Below are 9,695 nucleotides of genomic sequence, written 5' to 3' on the forward strand. Positions count from 1 at the left end.
GGACTTGTTGGTGGCATTATCAGCCATATACTAATGATTGTCATTATCATTGCAGCATATTGCCTAATTGAATAACATTTCAAAGTCTAAAAATATCAGATCTACAGATTTATCAATTTCTAAGCAATCCTACAAGTAGTATAATTGTGCTAGTATATGCACATGTAATTAGAAGAACTACGTTTTTATCGCTTTTATCAATCCCATTTATGTTGTGTGTAATAGAAGAAGATCAAACAAGTGATTCAACTTTTATGATCACAATAGTATTCAGTAAACTCTACATTTATACTATGCACGAAGCCAGAGACGGATCTAAAATTTTATAAAGAAAGTAATAAGTGGGAATTGATCCTTTTTCCTTTAGGTAAATGATGGGTTTTCAATGTCTTTGCCTTATGTTTTGATGATCTAACAAACTTACTGTCAAGAACCAGATAGGGAACCTAACACACTTGGTTTACATTGCTAATGAACGGATTCCAGACAGGACTCCAGCTAATGTGAACTGCTGCAAGTATAGAAAATAGAGAAACAAGACAGGGACCTGATCCCTTGTGTTTCCCTGGCAGCAGTACGAAAGTCAACTGTGCACAACTGAAAAGTGACTGCCACATAAACAGTGCACATAGTGCAGCAGTTTTGCAGTCACTTGTCCTTTTGACCAACCAAGTGCTTACATCATTCAAGTGATGTCATCAAAGGTGTATTAAAAAGAGTATTACAACAAAACATCACTTGAACACTTGAGAATTCACTTCAAGCATTCAAGCCTTCAGAGATAGTGAATCTAATTCTCAAGAGCCTCAAGAACAAAGTAAAACGCTACTACGGACTAGTTCCTAAATCTAGTATTTTGTTGTCCTTAGTTGAGTTGTAACTTTGTAATTGTTCTTCATTGTAATTCCTAAACTGCTTAGCTAGAAGCGTTACTTAGGAACTCCTTTGTAAAACCATAAACTCTGTGTGTTTGTGTCGTGACTAGAGTTAGTCATGAGTTGAAGTCTTTGTAATAGGTGTATTGCAATGTGACTTGTAATAAGTGTATTACGAGTTAGTGAGGGATTAAGAGTTTAATTCCTAGATTGCATAGATTGTAATCTAAAAGTTGCTCATAGTGAAGTTGAAATCCTACTAGTGTATGTCGTGATTTTTTATCCCCTTGAGCAGGGATTTTTCCACGTAAAACTCCCGGTCTTATTTACTTCCTGTTTTATTAGTATTTTCAGTAGAAACTCATATAGTTTGGTAGACTCTATAGTTTGGTAGACTCATATAAACTATCAGTAAATAACTCAGTATTCAACTAAGTACACCATTTAGCCTCTTTGGAGCAAGGGTGCCGGCAGATAATATTATATCAATTCTAGAAAATATGTACATAAAATACCTAGTTTGGCGGAAAAACCATGGGTTCACGTTCCCCATATATAAGCCTATAAGTCTGCCCCTTCCCGGAGAAATACTACCAAGGAAAAAAGGGGCTAACTTATAGTTCTAAAATCTATAGCTCTTGATGGGTAGCAGAGAAGAAGAAGCTCGAAAAAATCTATTATACGGCGTCTAGAAGAGAATTTTCTGTCCTAAAAGGATTTGGGCATGGAGGAGAAGGCACTTCAACAATTTCTTCAAGCATTAGAACAATCTTTTTCATAGTTGGCCTTAAAGAAGGATCTTCTTGAATGCACCAAATGGCTACCATTAGAAACCTCTCCAGTTTTTTCCTGTCACTAATGGCGTCTGAATCATTTTCGACGAGCTGATATATTGTTCCTTCTTGGTAGCAATCATAAGCCCAGTAAGTTAATATTGCCTTGTCTTCACCAGCTTCAATGTCTACATTTCTCCTACAACATATGATCTCTAAGAGTAAAACACCAAAGCTATAAACATCTGCTTTCACTGTGATTGCCATGTTTCGAAACCATTCTGGTGCAACATATCCTTTTGTTCCTCTTATTGCTGTTTGAGTCTCACTTTGATCCATCCTCAACAACTTTGCTAATCCAAAATCCGATATTCTTGGATCGTATTGGTTGTCAAGAAGTATATTTTGAGGCTTTATGTCACAATGAATGATTTGTGTACTGCACTCGTTGTGCAAATACAAGAGTCCTCTAGCTATCCCGAGTGCCACTTGAGTCCTTTGGTTCCATGTCAACTTCAGATCACCAAAAAGAAAACTTGCTAATGTACCATTGTTTAAGAATTCATATACAAGTAATCTATGAGGACCTTCATCACAAAATCCGAGTAAACGGACTAAATTCTTGTGATGAGTTTGGCCTATCACATTCACTTCAGTCTTGAATTCCTCTTCCCCATCTTGGATTATCCGATCCAGTTTCTTGACTGCTATCGGAATAGGTTTTCCAATTTCTACGATACCTTTGTATACAATGCCAAAAGCCCCTCGTCCGAGTTCTTCCTTGAACCCTTCTGTAGCTTTTGACAGCTCTTTGTAAGAAAAGTATCTTAAATTTTGATCCATGGAACTTTCATTTCGATCAAACGTTGAGGTTTTGTTGCGATAAACGAGTAAAAATCCCAGAGAAAGTACTCCAAGAAGTAAGCAATTAACAAAAACAGAACTACCTAAGAACACTGATATAATAAGGATAATAGTATCTTGATTTTTCTTTTTTGGCTCTCTTGAATTAGGGCCTTCTACAGCAATATTACCTTTTCTTCTTTTGATGAATGCTTTAGAATTCACTCTATTATCCACTCTTCCATTTGAAAGTGGTAATTTCTTCTTCCAACAACTATTTTCTCTGAAAACAGAAACAGCACAAATACAATCATTCAAACAAGCATTCTTGCATTTTTCTTCATCGAATGGTTGCAGAAGCTCATAATCACTTGTTGGCCAATCGATATTCGTCACAGTTTCCATTTCAAGCTGATTTCCTGCATTATCTTGATTGTCGCCACAATCTTGCATGAAATCCGGTATGCAACCTTTGTAATCATCCTCTGGATCGACTAAAGAAAACGCTCGCGGGCATTGACAATCTGGTCTTTTGTCTATGCTTAGTCTACAGATTCTGTTATAGCCACACACTCCACTGCCTCTTTCTGTAGGAAAACTATAACAGATATTATCTGGAATTGACCAAACAGCAGACCAAACACCATTTCCTTTTGGCTCTTTCGGGTGCTGATACAAAGTAAATACTCCGTCAAAATTAAGCGTTGCTCTGTGATAAAATCTTGTTGATGATCCTATCTCACCTTTTGAAAGAACAACCTCTTGACTGTTGTTCACTAAATGGAAAATTTGGCCTGATTCATTGAACTTGAGCTGGTAATTCGTTGCATTCAATTGATCGAAACTACGAAGCAAGTAAAAATTCTCATTTATATGCTCACTTGGCAAGTTTACAGTAGCAATTCCAATATTTCCATTTTGAAACATTCTGAGCAAGAATCTTCCCCTCGAAGAATTAGTCTCTGATCGACGAGAAGAAAGCTTGAATCCTTCTACAAATTCTTGACTTGGCAAGATTGTATCTTTGCTTTGATTAAAACTTTGCCATAAACTTTCAGAATTTTTATTGACAAGTACAAAATTACCTGTATCTTTCATAGAACCATAAGCAACTGTACCAATCAATGGATCAGAAATCAAAATCTCTTGTTGTTCAGGACTAGTAAGGACTAGTCCGCGATCAGCAGCGAGCTCGATTCTTGATCCTTTAGGAGCTGGATTATCTCCATTTGCATACCAAACAATGGTTTTTTCAGAAATCTTGTTGTACCATATTGAAACTAGGAATTGATCTTCATTTCCTAGTTGTTGAAATCCAAATGCAAAATCTCCAGAAGGAGAAATCCATGCAGATACTTTATCATCACCAGCTATAAGTAATGAGTCAATTTTCACATCATTTTTGGTTTGGGACCATGCAAAATTTGGTAGCAGAAGAAAGCAAATGAGTAGGAAATGATGAAGTAAACTCACTTTGGCCATATTTTTTATTCCACAAGTGACAACAACATGGAAATACAATCCCTTTATATAGAACAAAGAAAATAGTCTTTTATCAAAAGAAACATTGGTTTGTTGTTGAAATCACAAGGGGAAGTAAACAATTGGAGAGACTACTTTGACTATGTTGATGGCTTCTAGTTTTGAATTTAAGCAGCAAAATATTGAATGAAAAGGCACCCCGGTGCACTAAGCTTACCCTCCCGCTATGTACCGAGCTCGGGGAAGGGGTGGACCACAAGGGTCTATTGTACGCAATAACGCAGTCTTACCCTGCATTTCTGCAAGAGGTTGTTTCCACGGCTCGAACACGTGACCTCCTGGTCACGTGGCAGCAACTTTACCAGTTACGGCTCCCCTTCAAAAAATCTTGAATGAAAGGGCAACTCAGTGCACTAAGCTCCCGCTATGTGTGGGGTTCGGGGAAAGGCTGGACCACAAGGGTCTATTGTACGTAGCTTTATCCTGCATTTCTGCAAGAGACTGTTTTTACGGCTCGAACTCTTGACCTCCTGGTCACATGACAGCAACTTTACCGGTTACGACTCCCCTTAAAAAAATATTGGATTACAAAGTAGGAATTTCAAAGCTAGAAGGTACTTAGTACAAATCTTTTGTTACACAAATCATGGCCTTCCACTTGTTTTCAATGTGGCAAAAATTATAAGCAGGTAAATTTGACTATTATTACACATGATAAAAGTGTGAAAAAAATTAATTTGATAATAGAAATTTTTTAACTTTTGAGGATATGGAAACTAATGATTGGCTAGGAAAGGTTCTTGGAAGCTGGGGAATTTCCTATTTTATTCTAATTTTCTTGACTATCAAAGGGTTTGGTAATTGTTTAAGAAAAGATTTCATATTCAAACTATTTAGTTAAAAATTCAGAAACAAGAAAGAAAAGTCTCATGACTTGTTCAATACGCAAGAAATTGCATCATAATAAATAAATAATTTTTACTGTGGAAAGAAACAGATAGATTAAAATATTTTGGATTTGTACCTATAAAACCATCAAATATGTTAATTAATGTCAGATTTCCAAAGTTTTGACCTGGTTCATTGAACCTAACAAATAAGTGAAGTTTGGTTTCTTTCCTCAAGGAAACTATGTTGCTCGTATTCTTTAAAAATGTCATGGGGTGCATGACAAATCCTGAAAAAGTAATGCATTTTTGAAGTATCCGACACGAGTGTGACAATGTTTTTGGAGAGTCTGAACAGCATAGCAAGGAAGCAAGTCAGTTGTAATTTAGAAATTGGATGTACCTCTAGTTATAGGTGAAGGAATCTTATTTTCATTGCTTGCTTCCGGACTTTGGTCCACAATTTCCTTTATAATATGAGTACTTAAAAGTTTTAAAGGAGATTTCATCGATATGTAGCTTTGGCTCTAAAATACAGTCAAACCTTTCTATAACAGTCTCATTTGTTTCAAATCTTTTTAGTTGTTATAGCTAAGTGTTGTTAAATAGAACATATATTTTAACATAACATAAAAATTAGTTCCATAAAAAACTTGGCTTTTATAAAGAATGGTTGTTATATAGCAATGTTATTATAGAGAGGTTTGACAGTGTTATGATATTTATTTGCCTAACAGGTTAATGACTTTCTCCCACTGTTCCATTTTACGTGGGACTATCAACGTGGGACTATCACTATTTAGCTTGAACTTCATACCCTGAACCAACAACGACGACACAGTAAAATCTCACAAAGTGGGGTCTGGCGAGGATAGTGTGTACGCAGACATTACCCCTTCCAATAGACCCTCGGCTTAGGAAGACGGAAAGAAAACAAGAAGAGACCTTCATATTCCGAACCCCGCCATATAAAATGAAGTGAAGGGAGTATGTATTAACACAAACATTGGTAGGCACCTCAAGCCAAATAGCCAACTTTATTTGACCAGTCTCAATATTTTCAAGTAATGCATAGTTCTAACAAAGACTCAAACAGATACAAAGAACATGTATATAGAAGCATAAAACATCTTTTTTGGATATATGGTTTCAGGAATATTTGGTAATTTTTTTTTTTTACAGATTAAACATGACTTTAATAGCATCACCACCACCGGCACTTGTTTCAAAAGCTTCTTCAACTTCCTTTTGAGAGAATCCAAACCTGTGTGTGATCAAAGGTTTCACATCGATTTTCCCACTTCTTAAGAACTCGAGACACAGAGGCCACGTATTCTTGTAGCGGAATATGCCTATGACATCAACCTCCCTGAACATATATTGAGAAAAAATCAGTGTAGTAGTAAAAGGATACAGAAGCGAGAGAATCGTGAGCTTATTGTTACTGTAGGCTAAGAAAAGTTTTAGTTATGGAAAAGATCTATTAGTGACGTTAGTACGTTTACTTTAAGTCCTATGTTTTGTAAGAGCCTTTTAATCTGGTCAAAAATTTATATGCTGGTAGAAAATATAAAGAACTTCTAGAACTTCCTATATTTAGGTTTTTATTTTGCATAATGTTGGACGGAGATGACTTAAATGGAGTGAAACGTCAGTGAGGAGTCATATAGCAGACTCCAACTTGATTAGGATTAAGGCATAGTTGTTGTTGTACCTTGCAGCAGCTGGAGTGAGAGGAACAGTCATCTCATGATGTCCCATTCCTACTAAGCAAACTTTGCCTCCTGGACGAGTTGCACCAAGAGCGGTTGACATGGTTTTGTTAAAGCCAGCACAATCAAAACTCACGTCGATTCCAGCTCCCATAGCTTTCTGAATGTTTTCTATATCTGCAGCTACATCCTGTTCATACTATCAGTTAGTGAAATGGAAAGAACACCTGCAACATCTTGAGTTCACGGTTTAGTTTCACGTATGGTCACTAAACTCTATCCACTATATCAGTAAAGTTCGGTTACTTTAATGTTATAGTAGCTAAAGTTCAATTACTTTATATGTGACAAAAAATAGTTCTGTGACTTTATTGGTATAATGGATAAAGTTTAGTGATCATACGTGAAATTAACTCTTGTATTCACTCTCAAGCGTGCATATGAAACGTAGGAGAGATCAACAACAGGAAGTTTGAAATTTGGATCCTGACCTGAATATTAGTTGAGACCTTGACAGTTTCATCCGCTCCTAACTTCTTTGCAACAGAAAGACGATAGTCATCAACGTCGACAATAACAATTCTTGGGGCACCAAAAGCACGAGCTGCGAGCAATGAGACGAGCCCGATTGGTCCAGCTCCCAGCACTAATATGTTTGTCTCAGGACCAACATTCGCACGCCGACAAGCATGAACACCAACACTAAGTGGCTCACACATTGCTCCTTCCTCCAAACTTACATTATCGGGGAGCTTGAAACATAAATCTGCAGGATGGACTACCTGTTGGCGATCAAAAATTAATTAGCATTTTAGTCACAGTCCAAATATTTATCACTTCACAGACCCTGCATTTAATTTTACAAGACCGACCTCATATACAAAAAGCCTTAAGTACCAAAGTAGGGAAAAAATTTTGAATCGTGAGAAAACTGGTCGAAGTAGGTAAGCTTTATACCTGATTTGCGAGAGAACCATGAACAGGGGGAGTAGCAAAGAATTTCATCTCAGGGCAGAGATTATATCGGCCTTCCTTGCAAAGATCACATCTCCAGCAACTAATTCCGGGCTCAAGTGCCACACGATCACCACGAACCAATGTCTTGACTTCACTACCAACTTCTTCTATGATCCCAGCACATTCGTGACCGATCACCATTGGTTCTTTAACTACAAAATCAGCACATCTCAAGGTCTGAAACTCAAAAAATTTGTTTTCCCATTAGCAGCAAATCCAAGGGTATTGTAGCCAGTATTAGAAAAAAGATTGCAAAACACCTTATTCGCAGTTTGTTATTCAAATAAGAATGATCATACATGATTGTAGCAATTAAACCACACCCATTATGTAATTTTTTTTTTCCGCAACACAACTATTCAGAGCTTTAGGCCTCCCTAGCTATCATTTTTTATAAGACACAAACATTCTAAACTATAGTACAAAGATTCTAAAAGATTGATGGTAACCAGATAGGATACCTAGTCATACCAGTACCGCATGCATACTTGTATCCGGAGTATGCGTAAGGATCCATCTAAAAAAAAAGGGCAGCCCGGTGCACTAAGCTATGCGCGGAGCCCGAGGAAAGGCCGGACCATAAGGCTCTATTGTAACCAGCCTTACCCTGCATTTCTGCAAGAGGCTGTTTCCACGGCTCGAGTCCGTGAGCTCCTGATCACATGGCAGCAACTTTACCAGTTACGCCAAGGCTTCCCTTCAATGCATAAGGATCCATATAACAGAAAAAAATTAAAATATGAACAAGGGAAGTTTTAACAAGCTTGTTTCATTCTTTTTACGTAGTTCCCTAGGTCGTTATACAGAATAATCATATTCCACCATTGCAGAGGCGATTGAGATATAACCCGATTATAGACCACCATCAACCCAAAATCACTACAAAAATATAATATATACTTTAGCTATCAAGAAGTGAACCAGAAGAACGCTTTTACCTTGAGGTAGTGAACATCACTTCCACAAATACCAACAGCTTTCATCCTAACTCTAACATCATGGGGTCCTATGATGTAACAAAAAAAGAACACAGTAAGAAAATTAAAGAAGGGCAGCTCGGTGTATGAAGCATCACGCATTCATGCAGGGTTTATTAACCAGTTTTCTATTAGTAAGAAAACTAATAAAAACAAAATCATAAAACAAATGGAGTAGTCCCTATATTCAAGCAATTAATTTGCAAATCAAATCAAAGTCAAAGAGCTATTACACCCTCTGTTGATTCAGTAAGTTGACTTTGTCAGACCAGATTATAAAATTCTTTTATCAAATTACTGATATTATACTTTCTTTTTCTATAATGGTGGTGTCAGAGCCAACTTCCATTCCACTAATTAACTGCTACCTCCCACTATGCTACCTCCCACTAGCACATGCACTGAACCGTTTTTGGTTTCTAATGAGATTTCAATTCTAGACTTCCGTGATTATCACACACTTTAACTGCCAGGCTACACACTTGGTTGCCCCTTATTGTAATTTTCCTCTAGGAATTTTTTTTTGATTACCGTGGTGTCCGGGCTAGCTTGCGCGCGCCTGGACTAATTCCACGGGATACCTGCCACCTCCCACCAGAGAGGTATAAGGTAACTCTATCCTTCGCTGGGATCTGAATCTGAGACCTCATGGTTCTCGCCCACTTCATTAACCACCCGGCCACACCCTCGGCCGCCTAGGAATTAAATTATATTAATCCATAATTTTATTGAATAGACCAAGTTAATCAAAAAACACAACTCAAACGACTAATTGATGAAATTATTTTAATCAATAGATACTAATAAGTTCTAACTAAGAGTAGAGATAAAAATAGTACCCAAAGGAGGGAGATTGAAAGGCTGAATCTTGAGGGTATTAACACCAAGAAGCCAAGCAGCCATGTTTTCTTCAACCTCATTACTTTTTCCACCTTTACCCATTAGAACTTTGCTCTTTTCTCAAAAGTAGAGAAGATCAAGATTTGATTTTGAATAGGTTCTTCACTGATTCTAAGTTTGGTAAAATCTGTGTAGTATAGCAGTTTGTGTATATTAATGAATGATATGATGCAATATCCCAGTAGGAAAGCCACGTGGAGTTGGACTTTTTGTGGATAAGAAGCAAACT

General features: G+C 37.1%; 2 protein-coding genes across 2 annotated transcripts; both read right to left on the minus strand.

Annotated features, from left to right (window-relative positions):
* Positions 1-1,340: 1,340 nt before the first annotated feature.
* On the minus strand, positions 1,341-4,030 carry LOC104248047 (G-type lectin S-receptor-like serine/threonine-protein kinase LECRK2). Its single transcript, XM_009804235.2, has one exon. It carries the CDS (start codon positions 3,971-3,973, stop codon positions 1,553-1,555), a length of 2,421 nt encoding a protein of 806 aa, XP_009802537.1. The 5' UTR covers positions 3,974-4,030; the 3' UTR covers positions 1,341-1,552.
* Positions 4,031-5,866: 1,836 nt separating this feature from the next.
* On the minus strand, positions 5,867-9,695 carry LOC104248046 (sorbitol dehydrogenase). Its single transcript, XM_009804234.2, has 6 exons — positions 9,406-9,695; positions 8,528-8,595; positions 7,530-7,766; positions 7,064-7,354; positions 6,575-6,762; positions 5,867-6,229 (listed from the first exon to the last, which is right to left on the minus strand). The coding sequence occupies exons 1-6, from the start codon at positions 9,506-9,508 to the stop codon at positions 6,037-6,039; spliced, it is 1,080 nt and encodes a 359-aa protein (XP_009802536.1). The 5' UTR covers positions 9,509-9,695; the 3' UTR covers positions 5,867-6,036.

The sequence above is a fragment of the Nicotiana sylvestris genome, chromosome 11 (genome assembly GCF_000393655.2).
Source record: "Nicotiana sylvestris chromosome 11, ASM39365v2, whole genome shotgun sequence".
NCBI classification, from domain to species: Eukaryota; Viridiplantae; Streptophyta; class Magnoliopsida; order Solanales; family Solanaceae; genus Nicotiana; species Nicotiana sylvestris.

Bases quoted from the DNA above. Each gene is read 5' to 3' on its own strand.
- LOC104248047 (XM_009804235.2), bottom strand. From the start codon at position 3,973: ATGGCCAAAGTGAGTTTACTTCATCATTTCCTACTCATTTGCTTTCTT.
- LOC104248046 (XM_009804234.2), bottom strand. From the start codon at position 9,508: ATGGGTAAAGGTGGAAAAAGTAATGAGGTTGAAGAAAACATGGCTGCT. The intron at 8,596-9,405 runs GTACTATTTTTA...GTTACATCATAG, and splicing joins TTTCAATCTCCCTCCTTTGG to GACCCCATGATGTTAGAGTT. The intron at 6,763-7,063 runs GTCAGGATCCAA...TAGTATGAACAG, and splicing joins AGGTCTCAACTAATATTCAG to GATGTAGCTGCAGATATAGA.